Source organism: Cinclus cinclus, chromosome 7, assembly GCF_963662255.1.
Source record: "Cinclus cinclus chromosome 7, bCinCin1.1, whole genome shotgun sequence".
Classification (NCBI taxonomy): Eukaryota; Metazoa; Chordata; class Aves; order Passeriformes; family Cinclidae; genus Cinclus; species Cinclus cinclus.
The window spans coordinates 15,953,139-15,976,937 of NC_085052.1; the positions used below are offsets into that span (position 1 = coordinate 15,953,139).

At 37.6% G+C, this 23,799-nt stretch overlaps 1 protein-coding gene across 4 annotated transcripts; it reads right to left on the reverse strand.

The window, feature by feature from the left end:
• Window positions 1-776: 776 nt before the first annotated feature.
• Window positions 777-22,225, reverse strand: LOC134045958 (protein FRA10AC1). Of its 4 annotated transcripts, none has more exons than XM_062496113.1 (14): window positions 22,170-22,225; window positions 17,694-17,770; window positions 15,609-15,701; window positions 15,478-15,523; window positions 14,550-14,626; window positions 13,786-13,869; window positions 13,175-13,259; window positions 9,904-9,949; window positions 7,102-7,215; window positions 6,077-6,119; window positions 5,503-5,627; window positions 4,868-4,906; window positions 3,518-3,605; window positions 777-993 (listed from the first exon to the last, which is right to left on the reverse strand). In XM_062496113.1, exons 1-14 carry the CDS (start codon window positions 22,200-22,202, stop codon window positions 885-887), a joined length of 1,059 nt encoding a protein of 352 aa, XP_062352097.1. In that variant the 5' UTR covers window positions 22,203-22,225; the 3' UTR covers window positions 777-884. The 4 variants fall into 4 exon arrangements, with proteins under 4 accessions (XP_062352097.1, XP_062352099.1, XP_062352101.1 ...); XM_062496115.1 differs by having other exon boundaries at window positions 3,518-3,602; window positions 22,170-22,213; XM_062496117.1 differs by lacking the exon at window positions 777-993 and adding an exon at window positions 2,182-3,058 and having other exon boundaries at window positions 3,518-3,602; window positions 22,170-22,213.
• Window positions 22,226-23,799: the final 1,574 nt, after the last annotated feature.

Genomic DNA, 23,799 nt, shown 5'->3' on the forward strand with positions numbered 1-23,799 from the left:
GACATCTAGAAAGAACTTCAATGAGTCCCAGTGGATTTCTGCTTTGCATAGAATAGTATAGATCCATCTCTTGATCTTCTTAAATATTTGCCATTTGTTGGAAATAATTTTTAATGCATTAAAAAAATGGTTACAATTAAAAACTGGAAAAAATAATGGTGCGAAATGAGTTAACTGTGTGCTCTAGGTACTTTTTCATGTCACTCAATTTATATACAGTACTTTTATTAAAATATGTAACTTCTTCACACTGTCCAGAAAAAATATAATTTTGACAGATGTTATACAAAATTACTGAATGAAATCTAAGATGTAAAATTCAAACATTCAAAAATCACAATATTTGTAACTTGGATATTTAGTTTTTTATATCATGTGTATTTCCTTAATCTGTAATTCTGTCATTTTCCTTCATTCTCAATACTATATAAAGTCCTAGAGTAAAACATTTCTTTCACTTTAGGAATGCACAACACAGTTCCCTAGCTCTTATCTATAAAAAGCAGGCCCATGGTACACTGTATTTTTTCCAAAATTACCAGTGATAAATCTGTAAATTAGAGCCATTGTAGCCTTTTGATCGTATGCAAATGGCTCTCCCACAGTTCCTAAACTGACCGGCTTTTGTTGTAAAAATCCAAAATAGCAGATCACAAACATCATACTTTACAGACAAGTGAAAGTTTACTAAGATACAGCATATCTACAGCAGGATCCCCATTCAAGGGCATTTTGAAAGGCTCACGTACACCCAGTGCATCTCTTTCAAAATGCAATAAATTAAAGTATTTGAAAACAAATTAATTGGCACCAATTTAATCTTCTGAGGGAGAGCAAAGCAGAACTAAAGCACATCAAAATTCCCATTACCTGTCTTTCCACAACTAAGTAGACAGACTGCACACAAATTGGCTCTTCATGAACACTGTTCTTTCCCCCCAGACCTTTGGAACAAGTGCACTCCACACCTTCCACTCAGGAAGCCAGCTCCTCCTGCGGATGGAGGAAGGCAAATGGCCACTAGGTTAGGCACAGACCTGAGTATTCACTGGAACCAGTTTTAAATCTAAAGAAACTAATGTCAAATGCAACTCCTGCAATAAAGAAATTCAACATTCAGACTCAATCCTGCCACTTTTCCTGCTCCTTTAAACAAAGCAGACCCACGCATATTTTTTTTTTCCTCCGAAGGACCTTCCACATCCACATGGAAGGGAGAAAGAGCAAATTGCTCATTCTAAACCTTTCGAAGACTGCTCTATGAACAGAGCTATTGAGTACATTTATCACTCAAAATTAAAGGAATCCACAAAAAAAGTCCAAACACAACATTCTGACTTATAAATGGGCCAAATATTTTATGCAAACAGTTATAACTTAAAACTGGGTATCATGCTATTTTCTGTATTAAATGCCACTACTAAAGAAAACCATTTCAAGGTTGTTTGATAATGCAATTTTATTCAAACTGTATTAAATTATGTATTTAGTATGTATAGTGTAACTTTTTATAACTCTGTTTTGAAGACCTAAAGAGAAGCTAGTTATTCAGAACACTTACTTAATATACAATACTTGAAGCAATAAATATAGCAACGTAGTCGACAAAAGCCCCTTTGGGCAAGTTGCACATGTTTAAGCAGATTGCTGCAGATTGGATTTGACTCTCAGCCAAGCTGGCAAGATGCAAGATGACAGAGAATTAACCTTTAAATCCACCTTCTTACCTAAAGAAGCCTTCATGCAAGGATACGTTTATTTCTTACTCAAGGACACCCTAAATATGCCCTTGTACTGTCATCTATTATGTAAGTACGAAATGTTTAAAATGTAATTATGTTAAGTAATACTTGTAAATAGAGTTCTCAACTTATTCATATGAGTGTATGTCAAATGTTCATAAATACACTACAACCATCTCTGCTCTGTTAGACTGTCCACAGCAAATACTTACTAGAAATACTTTCTATACCTACAGTGAGTATTTATCAAAAATATATTTTATACATTAACTTCCTCAGATTAACTTGAAAACTTAATTTTAAAAAGTTTGACTTTCATGTCCAAAGTAATTTTCACCAGAAAGAAAAAAATATAGGCATGGTACCTATTCATGTGCAGACTGTTTCTTTGGAAACATGAATGTTTAAAGATGTGTTGCAACTCAAAGAAGAAGATGAATTCAATAAGTTTCTCAAGCAATATACATGCTTTATTTATATATTTAGGATTACACGTGAAATAAGGATTAATGTCCTATCAATGGAAAGGAGATCAGAAGGCACAGATAACATAAAAGTCACATACATCTCCAGTAGAAAGCCACACATTCTTTTTTACATCAAAAATTTCACCAACCAACCCAATTTTTATAGGTGGAATTGTAAGACACTTCACTTTACAACTAAAATTTAAAAGAAAGTCACAATAAACTTTTTAAAGGAGTAGGAGAGATTTCAGACATGGTTTACTTAATTCAAGTAGAACACATATTTGACAAAATTTGAACTTCTCCAATAGCATTTGAAGATATTTACAAGAGACTAATACCCATATATTGAAGTCTAAGTAACCAATAAATTTAAGGTTATTAATTCTTGTTTAATAAATTAAAAATATAAATATATTAAAGTGTATGGCTTTAAACTACTCACATACTCATACAAAATGCTCCTTTACAAAAATCTGGTAATTACTGAAGTTTGGGATAAAATAAAAGCAGTGAACTTCCTTGTTATAATGTTAATAAACTATATTCTTGTTTATTTAAATTTGGGTGCCATATATATTTTGCACTGAACTGAAAAAATTATTTCTCTTGTTTCAAGAGTAGGCAGACTACTACAAGAAACAGAAAAGTTTTGAGATTTGAAGCCTTCTACAAAGACAATCCACCCAAATGGTCCATGTGAGTGACTGTAGAAAGATATGCTGGCAGATAGAGGTCTCTGGAAAATTTCCACACTTACATCTTGACAACTCAGGAAGAAAATCAGCCTACATCAATTGCAAGTTTTAGAGAAAAAGGTCTTGAAAATACTCCTCAAACTCCTCTTCCCTGTAACAACAACAACAACAACCAAAAAAAAAAAAAGTCAGAAAGTTCTGCTTTGGATTTGTACCTAGAAGATAATCTTTGTATGAAAAAGTTTTAGCAAACTTCTGATTAGAATTGTAGAAGGTATAGATAATTTTATAGATGACTTACTCACTACATTCCAATACCCTTCACATTTCCCTGTGTGAGCTGACTCTTGGCATGCACTGCTCAGATAATAATGGTATAGTAGGGGGTAAGGCAGCAGTGGTATGGTAGTGGCTTAACAGAGATTTTTCCTTAAGAGTTGCATATGTCTCCTCTTTAAAAACACATTTTTAGGTTCACTGCATGGAAGGAGATTTGACACAACCTTTTATATGTGAATACTCATTGAAACACTCAGGATGACCCTGTCTCTGCAATTCTGAATGAACCCTGTACATTTCAGTAGCTGCAAGTACACTACATCAAACTAACCGTGATTTTTCATCTGCTTCTCGTAGAGGACCTTTCAAAAAGTCACCTTCTGAAGGACCATCTTCTGAATTGCTGTTATCTGAATCTGCTGAAAATTTTAAAATGTTTATGAAAAAAATTTCAAAATAATTTATCTTTTTTAAAATTAGATGGTATTTTGCCAGAAGCAATGTTTAATTGCAACCATGAGAATAAACAGAACACTTTACTTTGCATAAAGTGAAAATGAAAATGTTTTGCAATTTTTCTTAGTGTAGCATCGAGAAGATTCTTAGGTATCACAAAGAAATGTTTTGGTCAAACATAACAACAATGTCAAAACAATGATCTTGACACAACAGCAACACAGCACTTTTCTTCCTAAAACTAAATAATTACAAACCCAGAATTGCAATACAGTTTCAATTTATGATATTAATCAATTACCTTACTTATAGTTCTTATCAATTGTGACTTATCAGTGAAATTGTAAGAAAATGTGGGTTATTACATAACTATTTCATATTAGTACACAGGAATTTTATATCAGAAGCTCTCCCCCATCCCTCAAATCTTCTAATAAGTTTCCTGACAAAACAAATACTTTGGACATGATCCAAATCATAAGCAAACTGCTTCAGGTCTTCCTGTATCTAACTGGAAAAGCTTAGGGGGTGAAAACATTCTTAAAAATGCACAACAGAGCAGAGAAATCAGTGAAAACAGTCAATCACTTCTAGACAGTCTGCAACACGAACTGGCATGACCAGGAGATGGGGCCTGCTTCACAAAAAAAAAAAAAAACTGGAGACTGGAATCACTGAGATACAAGCAGTGACTTAGCAGTTACTGAATGCATCCAGCCACAAGAAGTAAGTCTCCAAGGTACCACAGGTGGTAGTTGGAAAAGACATTAATTAAAGCTTAGGATTTATTTAAACTTTTTTTTTAGCAGAGTACATATCAGTATAACTCCCTGAAGGAAAATGTAGAAGTTATTGTATCAGAAAAGTACTATCTCTACACAGTACAGACTACACAGTATGAAATTATTAACAACGTACCTATTTTTGCACCCTCTACTCTTTTTTGGAACAATCTGACCTCTCATTTTTTTGGCTATTTCCATTCTGTTATCTGCCCACAGTTTTATTTTTTGATGAAACAATTTCCTCCTTAAAATTCCCTACGCTTTTTCTCAAAGATATGCAAGTCACTCATTCAAACCTTCATATTTCTGTTCATTTAAGACAGCATTCTTGTAATATAAAATATTAAAACAGGCAGCTAATAAAACTAAGAGCAATGAAAACTGTGTATGATATTATACAACTTACTACGAAAACATAAAGGATATTAAAATACCTTTACCTTTATCAGAATTATCTGAATCATCTGAAGAAACCTGATCTGTAAAAAACACCAAAATAGAAAAAACCCAGTAAGCTTCTTCTGGTGTTATCTGTTATCTTAAACAGTTTACAAATATATTTCCATAACAATTTATTACACTAAACATGTGCACATGCATGCACACACCACATTCAAAGAAAGTGAGTGCAAACAAATAAAAAGATTTTTTGCATGAGTGCAAAGGTCATCAGTTTGAGCCTAATTATGTCAACCCCAGATCTCTGATGTAAGAAGGTTATCTAATATTTCCAAAAGGCTTTCAACCCCAAAGCCTCATTGAATGAAATACTTCGCAACCCTTTTGAGTGTGCAACATGCAATGCTTGCACAAATTTCCCTTGCAGTACATACTTCTCAAAAGGCTGTCCCTCTCTGTTAAATATAAGAAATTTATTTTTTTCTGCAACTAGGAAATTTTACCTAAGAAATTTATCTTTTTGACTACCTGTGTTGCGGTCAAGAAAGTTACATATCTGTGTGTATAACTAAATGTATTTATACATAATTATGTGTCTATGCAGCTGTAGCAAAACTAAGGTTCAACTAACCTATCTGAGTATTTTAAAAACTAAAGCTTTAAACTTTAAATTTACCTTTATGGGTCTTTTTTTTGGACTTCTTTTTTGCTGAACGAGATAATTTTTTCTTCTTTTTTTTTGGCTCTTTTGAGTTCTGTGCAGCTGTGCCTCTTTTCTTGCATGTCTTGACTTCTTTCCTCCTTTAAAAAAAGATTAATGTACACCTCCTCTATTATATGTACTTCTTATGCAACAGTAAATCTGAAGTATTTAATTCAGGCAAACAGGTGTCATTTTTTAGACACCTATCAGTAGTTAAACTGAAAAAAACTGATTCGGTTAAAAAGAAAAGTGTTATTAGAAACAGAATAAAGATAATCACTGGGCTGAAATTAAGCAAATGAAACTTCTGTAGTGGTAGGGATGGAATTCTTCCAGTCTGAGGGGTTCTGTGCTGTCATTAGCACAGTATCTTAACCCTCAACAGTGACAAGTCAGTGGCTTTATATGAACTCCGGAGTCTTTATGCTATTTCAGGATAAATGAAGTTCCTTATCATCTCACTGAAGTTTTTGTCCCTGTGTGCTGTTTATCATAATTGCGACTTATCAATAATTCAGCCCCCATTATTTTCAAAATATTTCATTACCGGTGATGGAAGTTTAGTTTGTGGGAACATTCTGGACATAGTCCTGAAAAAGAGAAAATGAGAACATTGCAGCCAAGAATCTGATAAGTGTAATTTAAAAAACTACAGAATTAGTTAGAACTAGATCTTTCAATATCAGCAGCTTTTCCTTCAAAATACTAGTTACAATGTAATTGCAGTCAGGACTGAAAAAATACATGATGAAAGTCTCCAGTACAAACTCAGATTTTACTAAATGTGAAGGACAATCATAAGTTTAGCACTGGTAGCTCTTCTTGAAAGAAGTATAAGTGGTGCTCATGTACAGACATTCCATTTATGGATCCTTGTGGATAGATCAAATTCTTCTGCAATTATACTGAAGACATATAAGTCTCTTAGAGCTTTGTCATAGACCAAGTGCTCCCACAAGGAATGTCTTGTACACAAAAGAAAAAAAACCCCACTACTCAATCATTTTACATGAAGTAACTGCATAACCTGTACCAAGTTTAATTATCTGATAAACATATCATCATGTATGCAATACTGAATTAGAAAATCCCAATCGAGATGTAATAATGAAAAATTGTTTAAAGACAAAATATTTGTAAGAAAACACAAATATTTGAAATAAAATCAGTCGAGCTGGAAATGTGCAAGAAGTAGTCTGGTCCAAAGCTTAAGGACTTCTAAGACAAGCAACTGAATGAGCAATGACAATGCTGAAATTCTCCTTGCAATGCAGTATTAGCCATTAAAACTATAAATGCTTCTATACAAAACAGCTTATAGCCAATTATTCTAATTTTATGACATGCTAACTACACAGACTAAAGTTCTTAATCTGTAACAACTTTGTCATATATGACAACAACTGTTCTCTCTAAACCAAGAGCACCATACTACCACCTGTGATTAATTCAACAAAATGATCTCCTACTCGGCACTTGTCATGAACTCATTATCACTGGGTCTCAATACCATTTGAAGTACAAGGTACTTGTCTTCTTTTAAGTGTACATATCCTTGAAGGGCTGACTTACTCAATTTCACAAGTGCATTCCTCTTTTCGCCATGTTCAACATAACCAAAATTCACCTCCCAGCTCTTCAGGCCTTCATTCTCATCACAGTGTTTATTTCCACAGGAAAACTGACCTGTAAAGAGTCAAAACCAAAAAACCGTGGTTCAATGATTAACATTAATAAATATGGAGTTGTTATTTCCAGTTCTGCTCAGTTTTTGCTTTTCATTTTCCATTTCTTTCAAATAAAAAAACCCACAAATCTAAAAATAACATCTAGATTAAGGAAATAACAGGGAACAACAAAGCAATCAACCATACTTGTACAATATTGCCTATTTGCAAAGGAAAACATATATCTGTGTTTTGAAATGTATGGATGAAGGCATACATTATGAAAGAATAAGCCTAATATGAATTCTGAAAAAGTGAATACCACTAGGATACATCCTATACCCTAAATGATTGCTTACTTAGCAGAGGATGATGGATCAGAAATTGTGATTCAGACATGCATCTTTAATGACATCAAACTATTCAAAGAATCACGTTTGTACCACATGAAGATGCCCACATGCTTTTTACATAAGTAGTGTACCTGATATATTGGATACACAATTTACATTCTAGTGACTGTCCATAAATGCCTTTCTTTTAAGAAAAGGAAATTCAACTTTGTGAGAAATGCTACGTCAGCTTTAAATGCTTCCTTTGGTTTATTATGTGAAAGCAACACTGATTTAAAACAGATCTGCACATAATCAGTTTTGTTTACACCACTGAAGTCCCAATATTGGAGTAATAAAGATACATGCATTCCCCTTGCAGAAGGCTGATTCGGATGCAGAGCAGCAGAAAGGATGTGTATTAATAGGCTCACAAGCAGGACTGCTGGTGAACGATTAACCTCAGAAGATTCTGCTTAAGCAGCTAACTAATAGATTGGCAGTGTCCTCAGATACTTCAGTTCTGTAATAAAACACCACTTGCAATGCAAACATTTGAAGTAAAAAGACCTCCAGAACTCCCACAAAAAAGCAGGTTCCAAATTAATATACATTAAGTAAGTTTAACCCTATGTAAGGTATGGCTATAAGGTATGGCCCTGTGCCATAGCAATCTCCAATATGACCTCCTTTCAAAACACTTATGGCAAAGACTGGAAAGAAGCCAAAGAAATAGTCTGGCATCTACAATTAATAATAGAAGTGTCACTTCTTCTTTCATTTATCCTAGCCCTTCTTCTCTGTGACCATGCAAAGGCAGCCACCAAATGCAGAGCACCCAAAGGTGAGTGCTGCACTCCTGCATTCTCTTGTTACCACCCCCAAGCCTCAGTACCAGGGCACCGGCAGGGGCTCTCATCCCCACTGTGCTGACACGGCCACACCAGCGCACACAACAACTACCTACAGAGCTAATGCTAATTGTCAGACAGGTAGGTATCGATGTGTTATTACACTTAATTAAAGCACTTTATATGGCTGATTTATAGTTCAAAATAGCATAAAAGTCCCATTAAAAAAAAAAAAATTGCTTGGAACGGCACTCGGAGAGGGCGTCCGACACCCGCCGGAGGGTTGGGTTCTCGCGCCCCCCGGTGGTGAAAGGGAGGATTTACCCACTCGCATCCCAATCGCTCACTTTTCATTAGGATTTCATTAAAAAGCTTGAAATATGTAATTCTCCACTTTCTCCCATATTTTAAAATATGGAGTACCACATATTAAACGTACAAAGCTATATCTTTCCTCCACGAAGACGTAAAAATAATTTACTTCTCATTTCATTTTAATTATCTTGTTAAAGTATTCAATAAAGCATGTAATTTTATCAAATGTTAACTATCAATTAATATGTGTAGTGCTGAATGCAAAATATGTCTACGACTACCTTTAGAGGCTTTAATATTTACAGTTTTAAAATCCCCACCATTAGTTTTCATGCTTTCTACTCTGAAATACTCCTTTTTTAAAAAAATCATAAATGCATTACTAACTTTTTGAAATTTATTATAATACAGGTGTTTACAGAATACAGCTGTTTAAAGAACTGCAACTGAGTGAAAATGATCAGCAGTACAACTCCATGCAATTTTCTGGCATGTGCATCCATGACTTCTGACAACCACACCTGTATAAGAATCCACCCATGGAACAGCAATACCTCATTCACCTAATTTTCTTACTTGTTCAGCAAGTTAAAAAAGCCCAAGCACCTCAGCCATGGAACGAGGACCATTGTACAAAGTCCCAGTAACACACTGGTAAGACTTCCCACCCAGAATTAAGGTACTGATTTAGAGACAGGATTGGGAGACATGACAATCATTGCCACTGAAGCTTTCAAAACCAATTTAGCCTAAAATAGGTATCACACAAGAAACTTTAATTAAAAAGTTAACATTTTTCAGAACAGAACTGGAGAAATTGCTAATCAATAAATTATTTCCTGAGGAAAACTACTGAGAGACTTCAATTACAGGTATCAGAGGCCAATGAGGTAGCAGAACTACTGGAGAAAAGCAGCTAAAAAGCCCATCCATGAAATTCTACATATCAAACTCATTATGGTGGTGTTCATTACAAAACTGACCTTGTGAATATAAACTATATGCTTTTGTAATTGTAACATGCAGATCAGTGTGCAATCTATACCTATGTGGCATAAAACAGCAAAGCTGGAAGACAAGTAAATTTATTGTACATTATTATCTGATAAACTTACCAATACCATCAAATATTATCTAACAAAATTATGTCAAAAAGCAGCAAGAGGAGCACCAAGAAGAAATGTAACATAAAATGAAAGACAGCATTACCTTTTCCTGAAATTACTTCTTTCTCATGTCGCCATCTAAATCCAAACTGTTAAGATAAGAACCAAAATTGAGTTGTGAATAGTCAACATATTAAGCACTGTAAGGACTAATTTCACTTGATTGACTTCCTGCATGTGGCTCATCCATTTAGCCATATGAAAAAAAATATTTTTTTCTCTTTTTATTAAAAATATCTCTCTGCCTCTGCTTACCAGAATGGTATTTTTTTTAATAAAAATACTTTAAATATTTATATTTTTACAGAAAGTCCTTCATGCTGAAAAACAATTACAAAAGCAAACATATTAATATTTCCAGTAGCAGACAAGTTGGCCTAGAAATCTAGAATTAAAAACAAAATAATAAATGTATTTTATTTAATGACCAGGTGTCAAACAGATTTCATTTCTTAGCAAACAGGAGACACTTCCAATCTGTAAAGTTACAAAACAAAGTACAGAGACAGCAAATAAGAAATTCTCTAGGAAAATAAGACAACAAAGGGAACATTTCCAGTCCAGTGCATATCAAAGTAAAACTTAAATGCAGAACATCCTCCTGTGCTGCACTGCAAAGCTGACAATAGAACTGAACTATCTGACAATACAGACGGTCATTCATCAGCCTCAAAGTCTGCAGACAAGATGCACTGAAGGTTCAAAGACAACCTTGACCTAGAAAATTCTTATCTAGGGAAAATGTCAGGAGTTACAGACCCAGCACAAGCAAGAGCTGTCAGAACACTCTTCCACTGCCCGTGTAGCCTCACACCAGAGGTTCACAGAGGCATTTTTGATTAAAAAGAAACACCAGTGAAGACCGAGCCAGAGTAGTCAGAAGCAGGTGAAGCGGCCTGGGAGCAAGAAGGATGAGTGTGTCTCCAGCTCTGGCTGTGACAGCACTTGTGACTCTCCAGGGACGAGAGCAGGGGAGTCCCAGCCGTGTGTGTGTGTGTGTGTGTGTGTGTGTGTGTGTGTGTGTGTGTGTGTGTGTGTGTGTAGAACAGTCTGAACCAGCAACTGGAATGTGCCTGTGGCTTCAGGGGTTCATATGTCTTGGGGCTTCTTACTGTTTTCTTCCAAGCCTCAGTCTTTGAGAAGTTGGTTCTGCTTATTTTTCAGATTCTCAAAGGAGATGCTCCCATGAAAATGGTCCTTATCATTATACAGTCCTTTGTAAAACAGTGGTTTATCTGAGAAGAAAAGTTCCTAAAGACATCTGAGCTACAATCTCTATGCAGAGATCTTTAGAAAAATTATCTGACTCAAAGATTTTGGCCAGGAGCAGAACAATTACAGCTGTAAAAAGACCAAGGAGCACATATGTGCAAGTCTCAATCTCTGCAATATACGTATTCAAAACACCACAGAAAACTGACCTCCAACTTTTGCTTCGGCACCAAGTAGCACAATATAGAATCATAAAATCAAAGAACAGCCCAGGTTGGAAGGCACCTCATTAGACCACCATGTTCAGCTTCCCATGGGGAAGGGATCCCAAATGAGAGATTGTCTGTCGCTCTGGGCAATTGCATTTGAAAAACCTCCAGCAATGGGGATTCCACTGCACCACTGGGGAGGTTGTTCCAGTGACTGAGTGTTCTCACTATAAAAGAATTCCTTTCTTATATCAAGATGAAGCATCAATACGTAAAGCATCAACAACTATCATGCAAAAAGCCAACTAGCTGACAAGCTTTTATCTACCCTGCACCACTCATAGCATCAGAGCTGCAAAACAGAAGGCACAGGGGGCTGAAGATATGCAGCTTCCAGTTTCTGGAAATGCAGAAAAAAAATTAAGGCAGGAAAAATCTGAAAGCAGAGACTGTATTCCATTGGTGCAAATGGCATGAGCAGCTTATTTAAGATTTCCAAGAAAAAAAGCCTGCTTTGAAATCCTTCTGTACCAAACATGGGCATGGATAAATCAGTCACTGAGAAAAATCTCATATTTTTTCTACTTTTAGAAGGATTTCTAAGAAAGGACTTTCATATGATCAGAACGTATTTGAGAAAAGAAAGCATATATATTTTACAAATTGCATGACACAGCAGTTATGCTGACATGGCAAATCCAAAAATACAGGTAATGACTTAGGAGCATAAATGGAACAGAGAGTGACCTCAAAGTTAGGATAGACACACTTGAAGTCTGACAGGGAGATACTGTTCACACAACACAACAAAACACACACACACACACACACACACACACACACACACAAATCTGGGGCAGAACACTTTCCCACAAAAGAGAGAAAACATATGGAAACTTGGCACAGTAGTGAGAGAAACAAAATCTGTAAGCATGCTCAAGGGAAATCAGCTGGGGGAATGGGGGATGGAGAGAACATTGAGGGATATGAAATAGCTACAGGAAAATAAAATCAAATTTACTCAAAAAAGGAGGGAAGGTATCTTCAGCATTTTAGTTTCTGTTGATTTTAATTAAATATTCACATTTTACTGTCCCAACTGTCTTTAGATGACTATCATCTTTTTTTCCTAATACAGCTAAGCCCAGTCCTTGCAAATATTTACCAATGTAATTTTCAATACTGTAAATAGTGGAAAAGAACTATATAGGCTGGGTTACTGTGTGCTAGAAACACCAAGACACATCTGAGTTCAGCCCCAGTCTCTGGAAAATCACAATAGAAAATTCATGTATACTCTTTGACTAAGAAGTTAGTCAGCCAAAAACTTGGAAAAAAACAAAGGCCGTTCCAGTTAAGAAGAAAACCTGGTACTGAAATTGGGTTGTTTCTCTTAAGAAATTCTATTTATTTACAAGGCACATACAAATCCTGTTTCCACAAACAGAAAAGAACAACCAGCAAAAGATGCTGCTTTAGAATAGACTTTTCCAAAATTGTTTCTGCCAGCATTCAAGTATAAAACTCTTTTTAGACATTTTTTTTTTAACAGTAACTTTCCATGGGTTTTTAGGCTTCATCTACTGCTCCTCTCCAAGCAACATCTCCAGCCTTCTTTCTTTAACCCCTTTGCATTTTCTGCCTTTTACACACAATATACCTCTTCATAAAACATCATCTGACAGAAATGTTCCTATTCCCACAGAAGCATATTTTTGAGGCAGTGACAATGCTTGGATTCAAACTGCTGCTTACTAAGTAACTTGACAAATTCTCACAACTCCATTTCTGTGGAAGGGGTACTAACATTCTGGTTTTACAACATATCCACAAACATAAGGTAATTTTAAAAATTCTTCAAAATCCAAGATGATTTACATTAAGGAAAGATACCTTATTCTCTTTGTATCTGCTGAGATCTGCTATACAATATTCTTTGAACAATTTGTCATAATACTTCTTTGCAAGCCTCTTCTCCCTAAAACAAGAAGTATTATTTTGCATTAAATATAAAAGACAACATAATTCACTCTGCATTGTAATGACATTAGGAAGACAAAGGTATGTTATGTCATTGAAAGAACACAAGTTATAGACCTAGAAATGCAACAGATACACAGTCATTAAACTAAGGAGTAATTTCCATAAAACTGGAAAAATAAATATAAAATAAATCCACAGTACATACTAAACCGTATTTTTTCACGCTCTGCTTTCAGAGTTTTTGATCAGTCACTTGAATCTCAGAGAATCTGTTATTATTATTTATTAGGTCTATAAACTATTATTTTTAAACTTTTATAAATTATTATTAGTTCTTTCTGTCATCAATTCATGTTGGCATTTGAACAGTATTACAATATGAAAGACCTTCTAATGGTCTTCCATTTTTAAATGCATCAAAAAATGATCAAGTATGCACAGTAATTCTTAATTAGTAGGTGAAACCACAAATTTAGTACAAGTGATCTAAAATTAACATATCCTGTCATAGTTTCAGGTACCAATTCATGTCTGCTTCATCTTCTTCATTCCACAGGAATCTATGGTTTTCTCTAATAACATCAAGATCCGTCTTGTCATTTGCCCTAGAAAAGGACACACCATGTTTTAGTACAATGTAACATTAACATGAAAATCCATCAAATAAAAATTTGGTAAGCACCAATATTTTACAGTTCTGATCCCTACCTCACAGCACAAAGGAATACACTTCTATGAAATAAAACTATCAAAAATGTATTCCCTGGCATACCTGTTCCCAAATAAAAAACTCGTGGAAGAAAATGGCCACTGAAATTGTGGATGACTTGATCCTATCTGAAAACGCTTTTTGTACTCTTTATTGAAAACAGTGATGTTAAAAGGCAGTTCTAGGTAGCTCTAAAGAAGTTATTATTCTGGACAATGGATAACAATTCTGCACATACAGAAGTATTTCAGACTGTTATTTTGAAGATGCTGACAGATATTTCTCAATGTACCCTCCATTAATGATCACCTGTCATCCTTCCTTTTACATAACAAAGCAAGAATAATTCAGCTCATGGCAAGTTCTTACCTAAAAATATGAAAACAAAATGAAACAAGGCAGTTTTGTGTTTGATTATTTCCAATTACTGTAGTTACCATTTGTGACCAAAATAATTAGTAATTTATATGCAGCTACATCCATCTCTGTCCCCCAAAGCTGTAACATATATTTAACAGCTTTACATAACAGGAGAGCTTTGATGTCAGGAGGGGAAAGGTTGCTAACAGTTCTCACCCAGATCTTCGGAAATCCTCTATTTTGCCACCATAGTATAAAATGTAGTCATGCACAAACTTTTTATGTCTTTCATACTGAATAAAGCAATTAAGGATTGTTTCTGAACATATTTCCATTTACCACAGTTTAAAACAAAAAACAAAAAAAAAAAACCAAACACCCCACCCCCAAAAAAACCAACCAAAATATTTTTATGTATTTAAGAGTAAGACCTTTCTTCTCAGAAACAGTTCAGTAATTTCCAAAGAAAACCAGAATGGAATTAATTAGGAACTTTTATTTCATAACTTCTCATAGAAGCTAATTTCCAAGTACAGGAATTCATGGCAATTTCATCTTTAAAATCTCATTCATCATTTATAAAACTGCCTTCCTTTATCAAAGATGCTCTGTATGCATATACACAGAAACTTGTTTCATTTTCTCAGCTGTGGTTTAGACAACAGCTTCTCTGTACTGCAGTTTTGGTTTAAAACAGGTTTGTACATTTCTATTATAAAAAGAGTCTGGCTACTAAAATGGAATAATCTGTTACATTTTTACCACCAACACACAAATAAAAGTTGTATGGTTTAGTTTGGAAATTAAAATCATGGAAAAATATGCAATACTTTTTAGAACACTTTGGCCTCAGTGTGAGGCCAAAACAGAAACATAATTTGAAACACATTTTGTACCATAGTTTGAGCAAAATATGTAATTACTTATTCAGAAAGTGTCTTCATGAATAAAAACTTTATATATGTCTTCTTAAAAAGATTTTCAATTAACTTTTATCTCAACAAAAAAAGAAGCTCCTCTGAAGAATAACTCAGTATCTGGTGCTGCACTGTCACCTAATGTGATAACTGAGAAATCCCAGTATTCTACCATAATGATAACCTGTGCCCCATCTTGAAACTTGAAAAATGAAACAGTAGGATACAGCATCCATCGATATCAAGTGAAATCTTCTTTTTCTTGCTTCTTCCCTGTTAATAACAAACAAAAGTTCCAGTGAAAATGGTCTTTCCATTAAGAGGAAAATGTCTCACAAAAGCAGTAAATAAAAGATACCTATCACATTCTTCAGCTGCAAATTGTCTGTGAACCATACTGCCTTGTTTTGCTTTTTGGAATGGCTTTATCAGAAGGGCATCTTCCTGTATTCTAAACAGGGGAAAAGGGAAGAAAAGTTAGTCAAGAACTTTCATAAGCAATAAAATTTTCATATGCTAAACCTTGCACTATCTTGAGTAACAAAAACTGTTATATCGCTATTTTCTACAAGAATGAAATGAAACTTCGGAACCAACATCAGCTTGGACTTTACCTCATTTGCAGAACAAAATCAGAAAGGCATTTGCTTCCAGTTGGCATTTAAAGGCAATTGCTTAAACCAGCAATTTGTAATATTTGTTTTCACCACCATTATCCACTATAGAACCACAATGACAAAACCCAGAAGATTCCTCAATTTCACTCTGACATTTAAAGTCCTTTACAAATCTCAGCTACACAGCAAAGCAGGAACAGGAAGGACAGTGCATTCACTGAAATAGAGTGACTGGCAGTAACCCTATTCCACCCTTTTATGGCAATGTCACAACACCTCATTAAACAGCTCTGCCTCTTGTAGTGCAATGGCAAGAATCACAAATTTAAAAGTCAATTACAATGTAATGAATGAACCGTACTGTCAGCAGGCAGCTAAAATTACTTTTAGAGTTCAACAAAGTAATAAAAAGTTAAAGATACACATTTTATCTAGTAAAAGGTATATTTCGTTAATTTCATTCATAAACTGAAATGAAGAAAAGATTTTTTTTCCCATAATTATCAGCAGGCAGAAAGCATGGAAATCAGAAACCTGAAGTAAGCAAGCCAGGGAATTTGTTTCTAGCTATGGAATATAGGAATCTAGAAATTTAAGGTATCATTTACTCAAAAGGACCTGTAAGCACAAAATTCCCATAAGAAAGGTCTATAAAAAAGCAATTTGGAGAGATTAAGATTACTGTTTTCTTTAAAGTGAAAATAAATACCATGATAGAGCAAGAAAAGGAACCCACATAAGAGCCCTACTGGGAATCAGCAGTGGTGTGCCAGAACAAGGATAATGATGACATTTTTGAAAGGCTCCTGATGCTTAGTTAATATTCCACCTAGAAAGTGGAATGGTAGAATGTGCAAGGGCATCTAAAGAAAATGAAATCTGAACAAAACCAGTCACTATTTTAATGGAGAACAGCTATATTTATAAAATAAATTAAATGGCACAATGCTTCCTATTATTCCAAAGATTAAAACATGATTTTTTTTCCCAGAATGCAACCAGGCACTACAAAATCCATTCTTTCAATTCTGCTATAAAGCAAAATATGCAAGAGTCCTTGGAAAGTTTCCAGAAAGTTTTCTTAAATAAAGTCCAATAAAAGAGCAAGGGAGAGACAGGAAAAAGTAAGAAAAGCATATTCAAAATGTAGGCCAAATGTTCAGTGTGGTGCAGAAAGTATCAAGGAACTATAGTACAAAAGCAAAATAAATACATAAATAAATAAAAAAACTTTACAATGCTGTCAGATCAGACTACAAAATTCCAGGTCAATAACTACGCAAACCACTGAAAATATTGGCCAAGGTCATCTCAAATAAGAGATGTGCAGGTACATTTCAAGAATTGATTACAACACAATTTACCAATTCCTAGGTCTCTTCACAAATTTATTAATAAAAAATTAGCATCAGTTCTTCACTTTATATCTCTGTGTTTTATATCTACAAAGCCTGCTACCACTTGGCCTTTTTTGCTTTGCTTTCCTAGCAGTTCCATTTGTCCTGATGGATCACAGTGGTGTGAACAGCAGTGCCAAAACCCAGCAGTGGATACTAATGCTTGGAAAAACAAAACACTCTGCTTCAAGAACTGAGGGGCAAATATACACCAGATGGAGATGGCAGAACAGATCTTAATCAGCTGCCCTAGGAGATGACAAACTTTGGCAAGCTTGAGATGAGGAGATACAGAAATCAAAGAGATTGATTTCTTCAAAAACCATTTCAACACCAGACCTTACGTGCAACAGCATCATCTTCTATGCACACTAAGAGGCCATTTGTACAAAATACATAATGCAAAGTGTTAATTCTGTACTACGTTACCTTTTAGTCTTTTGCAGAGACTTCTCTCCACTCTCCTCATCACTAAAATCAGAATCATAGCCTCCATGGCCATGTGCCTGAAAATAATAGATCAGTCAATATATTTGCTAATGTAATATGGATATGGCATAATTACAAATCAGTGCTGTCCATCATGCATAAAGAAAAGGCAGAAAGACAGAGAGCAACAGAGCAAGTGCAAATTCTCATGTGTCTAAGCCAAACAAAATTCCACAGACAATGCAGAGTATATTCCAGATAATATAGGGCAAAGAAAGATCACTTCATAAAACAGATTATTTTATAAATAGTTTATATGCATATGTCCTCATAGTTAATCTTCACACAGATGCAGCAAACTAAAAGTATGATAAATACCTTGGGTTTTTATTTTCTAAACAATGCTCCTTATGTAAAACTAAGGTGACTATCTTCCCCAGAAGCTAGTCTTTCAGGGGGCTGGAGGACAGCAAGTGATATGCCCACATTATAAATGAAGGAAAATGGGAATAAAAGTTTCTTGGGTGCAGCATTTTAGATCATTAGATCTTACATTAGATCTAGATTTCCTAGCTGGAAATCCGATTGAAACAATAACTAAAGTACAAAACAACAGTATGTCTGCAAAAATGTATTGCCTCATCAGCACAACACTCCCACCAGAAAATGAAACCTTCTTTTCCACACACTTTGGGACTACAATGTCAAATTAATGCATATAAGGAAACCAAAAATATCCATATTGTAATGCTTTCAAATGACCAAGCACTGACTGATGCCCAGATCTATCATCTCCATTTTCCAAGGCACAGCTCCATGTTCAATTCCTTCAGGAGATGCAATGGCTTAAGTAGATCCCATCTCCTCTCCCTCATTCCTGCTCTGGTACCTTCCTTCCAGGAGCTTAGTTACAGTTATGAAAGTATACATGAACCAGATCAAACAACTCACCCAAGTTACAAAGGAACCTATGCAAAAAAAGATTATTTTAACCCAGATAAGTTTCCTTACAGTTCATCCTGAGCCCCCACAACCTATGCTAGCCATCTGAAGGGGCAGCACAGGAAGAGAGCAGCCAGAGCTGGCTACCAGGTAAACCAGCACGGACTCCAAGCAAGCCTTTACACAACTGAGGTAAAACCAAGAGGGATGGTCATTAATACAGCTGCATGGGGAAGGGTTCCACACACGCTACCAAAGTATCTTGGTAAGTGAGACTGTGGTTAAGGAAAGACAATGTGTTAGAAAACAGGCACGTTTGATTCAGCTGATTCTTACATTACTTACAGTTATATTCCTCCTCAGCCAAAATGCTGAGAAAAAAAATCTGAAAAAAGACACAACTCCTCAGGATGATTTTGATGAGGTGCCTTCTCTCGATGCAAATGCCTCACAGAAATGCCATGCTCAAGAGTCAGCTGTATCCTCTACTGACACCAACAACTGGTTTGTATCGTGCACAGTATGTTAAACATATCTTCTCAAACTGACAGTGAAGGGCTCTTCTTAAAAATTTAAAAAAATACTTTACTATTATTATTAGTAGTAGTAATAATAATAATAATAAACAAATATTGTAATGTTCCTCCCACTCTTCTGGGTGCTTCTGAAGGACACATAACTCTCCTACATGTATATATTTCAACAAAAGCAAATCAGAACTTTTTCTTAACTATTTTCTATTTCCCACAAGATATAAAAATTGTCCAAACCATAAAAATTGGCCATTACCAAACAAAACAGAAACAAACCAAAAAAGCAAACCCCCTCCCCCAAACAAAACAAACAAAACCCCAAACCAAATAAACACATGCAGCAGATGTCTGCTGTAAACCATCCTCATGCACCATCAAAAAAGCAGCAACTATGTAGTCTCATAGCTAGGTGTTTCTAGTAGCCAGCCTGTCACTACTTTTGTTAATGATGCTTATATGGTCTTTAGAAAAGTCTAAACACTCTATGAGTATGCAGCAAATATATTTATACTTGGGCTCTAAATTTTAAAAATATCATGTTAATCTGGGAATGTTTTAAATGGCATTAGTAATGCCTCCCAAATGAACATCGAGAGCTTCCTTCACACTCAAAAGGGAAGTCCCAGCTAACACCATAAGCATGAAAGCCCTAGACAGATGAAGTACTGAAACAGGCAAGAATAGGAAAGCACAAATGAAAGGAGGTTTTCACAAAGCAGTTGCCCTTGGATGATGTACCCCCGGAAAGAAATAGACATCCTCACTAATCAACTCTCAAGTGATTCTAGGAATGATTCAAATAAAAGAAAAAATATGCAAGAAAAGCTGCTCCAACAGAGTCATACTGTAGGGCTCTCAGAAGTTGATGACTGCCTTTTGTAAAGCTGACTGTGAATGTAAGGGCAGGTATGCTAAGGACCAGGCTGCTCTTCCAACAGGAAAGCTCTTCACAGCCTCAGACATTGCTCTGAATCACTACAATACCTCACAGATAAATTCAGAGTGAAAAAGAACACAACCCATGACTGATGTCCTGACACTTTGGATCTCTCTTCTGTGGAGGGCAACAGCAGGATGGACAGGTACTGCACTGGCCCTGGGTTTGACACCAGGAGCTCCAGCAGTGCTGGACCACACTCGCAGAGACTGGGGCTGAATGATTTCTAACCTGACACCTTAGGATGATTTCAAGATGACCTGACTTTTTACCTGACTAGGTAAAATTTACCTAGTTTGTTTCATGAACTCCATCAAAGAACCTCATACATAAATGAATCTTGCCATTTTGGAAGGACAATGTAAACAGACATCTACTTAATACTGTAAAATACCATGACAGATTTCTCCCCTTCTGCACACAAAAAAAAAAAAGGAAAAAGGAAAAAAAAAGCCAGACAACAATCCCAGATAAGGAAAGTATGTTTAATATTTAACTGTAGAAATAGAGGAGCAGATACCAAAGCTTTGTGCTCAGCCTACAGATATAGACACGGACATGCATAATCATCAACAAAATTTAAAATAACTACTCTCACTATTTAATAAAGCCTTAAATATAAACTTTGCTTTGATGGAATTTGTCAGACTCAGAATGCTTCTAGTAAATTACTAATACAAATACCAAGTGTTTTATCAAAACACGAACCTGAAAGCTTAAATGGTACAGTGTATTTTGCTATTGCACCAACTTTGAACTCTTTATTCCCAAACAACAAAACAAACTGAAACCACAAAATTAAAACAAGCACAAATATGCTTTGGGGTACATTTAGCTCACATTCAAGTAGTCCAAACATCTTGGATTATTTAATAACGAAACCACTGGAGACGGAACAGAGTCCACTAAACTCTTGGCTCCTAAAACCCACACAATACACAGTAAATGCATGAACGTTGTATACACAACTAATGTCAGACTGAGAGGCCAACTCTTGATGTCAATACAGGACACTACAAACTGCCCAGCACTGCATTTACAGCAGGTATTTGCATCCAGAGAAGGCACCTCTTTCAAGCCTCTCCAATGGGGTAAACACACACTTGTGAAATGGCTACATTGCAGCTGGTGTTGACTGCTAACCACAATATGTGGCTGAACACAAAACAACATGAGTCAAAAAGAAGGAAAGGCAAAACAATCCTATAAAATATTCCCAAGTCATGGCTCCTGACCTCGGGCCCAGACTTGTCAGCGTCCTCATAAGCATCGCTCCTGTCCTTCCCTTTCTCTGCCCAGCACGCAGGTCTGTGGCCGTGTCTGCTCACAGCCCAGATGTGGCCCACAACAGGCCCGAGTGCTCGTTTTAGTACAAACTATCTGGGGAGGGTCTGAAGGAAGCACAGGATCTCTAAGAGGACTTGAGGAGCCATCCTTGATGGATAAAGGATGCTGTGTGGAAGGTCAGAATGCTTCGCTACAACATGCTCTTCCCACCTTGATGGTGTCTATGAAGCTTTGCCACCTCCGCTTGGGGAAAAAAAACCTGAGAATAAGTACACCTAGCTTCAAACTTATTCCTCTTTCTAACACCTGTTACAAGGAGTGCCTGCGTATGCTGTACAGTGAACGGCTCTAACGAAGAGAAAAGGCACTCGCAAGACACTACCCCTTTATTACAGCTATGAAAGAAAAAGTGGGAGTAAAAGGCAAGTAAAAGCAGACCACAACACCGACGATGAGAGCTTTTTTGAGCTCCCGGAGAAACCGAACACCGGCCAGCGTGGGTCGGACGCAGCTTCCGAAGCCGTTCTTTCTCGCTTGCTTTCCTGCAAGCGGCCCAGCGCTGTCCCGGCCCGCCCGACCCTTCCTCCGCCGCCGCAGCGGTGCACAGGCACGGCCCCTCGGCTCCCGAGAGGACGGCTCGGCCCTTCCCCCCGCGGGCACGGCCGGGCCCCTCCGCCCGCCCCGGCCCCGCCGCCATGGAAGCCGCGGCCTCCGCCGGGCCTGTCCCCGCCCGCCTCTGCCGGGCCTCCTCCATCCCTCCCTCCCGGCCCCACTCACGGCCGCGGAAAGGCGCAGCTGGTTGGGCTCCATGGCCGCGGCGCGGCGAGGGCCGCCTCCGCCACCCGGCCGCGCTCCCGGCCCCGGCGCTGCCGTGCGGGCCGCTCCCGGAAAGCGGGGCAGAGGCGGAGCAGGGCCGCACCGGCGGCTCCCTTCCTCCCTCCGTCCCTCCCTCCGCCGCGGGCGGGCGGCGCGGGGCAGCGGGGCGCGGGGGAGGGCGAGCCGGCACGGGAGGGGAGGGGAGGGGAAAGCCGCTCATCATGTTTAGGGGCGAGGGGAGTCTCCCTGCCCGGGAACCCGGTCAGCGGCCCCGGCTGCCGCGGTCTCCGCCTCTGGGAAGGTAGGACTGCCGCAGGGGCTCCGAGAGGCCTCAGTGCGCCCCTTTCTCCCCCCGGCCCGGGTCGCCCCCGCACCATCCCCGGCGTTTTCGGGCAGGGCAGTCCCTGTCGTGGGGGCACGGGCGTAGACCCCGCTGTGGGTGTCGGGGCTCGGCGGAAAGGGTCCCTGGGGAGGGATCGGGGAGGCGGGGGTCGTCGTTCGGGAGAAGGGGACCCCTCAGGGAGGGAGGCCCCGCGGGCGCTGTGCGGTGGGCAGCAGCTGCCAGGCGCGCCCGGGAGGTGCGCGCTGCCCTCGGTGCGGCGCAGACCGCGATCTCGGCCCCGGCACGGCGATCTGTAACACCGATTTCTGCCTGTGCCAGCGGCTTCTCTTCTTTTCAGTCGCATCTCGCAGTTAGAAGAACGAAAGGCAGTATGTGACTCAGTTTCCCTGTGAGGACCGACGGCAACTGGGCGATAAGAGTTTGGTAGCCTGTGGGTTACATCATGAAAAGGAGTTTTATAAGCCAAAAGTAATTGCTGATAAAGTAGCTGGGAAGCGCCAATATTCGGCATTAAGTCATCAGATACAGCAATTAGCTGTCAATGAATTGGTAGTTTCCCATCAAACACAAACTGAACTGCTGAGGTCTGAACTGCTGTAGTCCATCGCAGGTACTTTCTCTGGACTGTGTTAAGAGTTTCCAGTTGTGTTGTTGATTCCTGGATAGTTAAACCACAGACACACTTAATTCAGGGAAATACTAAAAACTCAAATACTGCTGCTGCCCTTGTAATATACAAGTTGTAAAATACAAGTTGCAGGTAGTTGCTTTTCTGCAGTAAGGCAATCACACACCATAGTTGACAGTGTATCTCCTTACCTTGGCTACTAAATATCTGTTTTCAGATTTTTTTTTTTTTCTCCTGACCTAGTGTTTGTGTTACTTGTTGTGTCATTATTGCTGTGATGGGATGCAAAGATGGTGCCAAAGTGTCCCACGGAAAGGAACTCAGTGGCGCTGTATGTATCTGAGTGCATGCAGTATTCTGCTGAAGTCCTACTGAATGCAGTCTGTTTCCTCTAAAGGGCAGAGACTCTGTTGCAAAAATGGAATTATCCTAATTAATAATTTAAATATATCAAAATAAATAATGTATACCCTCAAAGCTGTAATAGCAGGCATCTTTTTGTTGTTCCTATCCTATGGAAATGACAGACTGCTTTAGTGTGAATGAATTCTGACATGATTCTGGAAACTGGGCCAACATATCATTGATTATGCACTTTGAAGAAGAGTGGGAAAGGTAGA

Excerpts from the sequence above, each read along its gene's own strand:
- LOC134045958 (XM_062496113.1), bottom strand. The coding sequence starts at position 22,202 with ATGGAGCCCAACCAGCTGCGCCTTTCCGCGGCC. Across the intron at positions 6,120-7,101 it reads GAATGCACTTGTGAAATTGA|GACTATGTCCAGAATGTTCC; the intron begins GTAAGTCAGCCC and ends TCTCTTTTTCAG. Across the intron at positions 5,628-6,076 it reads AAACTAAACTTCCATCACCG|GAGGAAAGAAGTCAAGACAT; the intron begins GTAATGAAATAT and ends CTTTTTTTAAAG.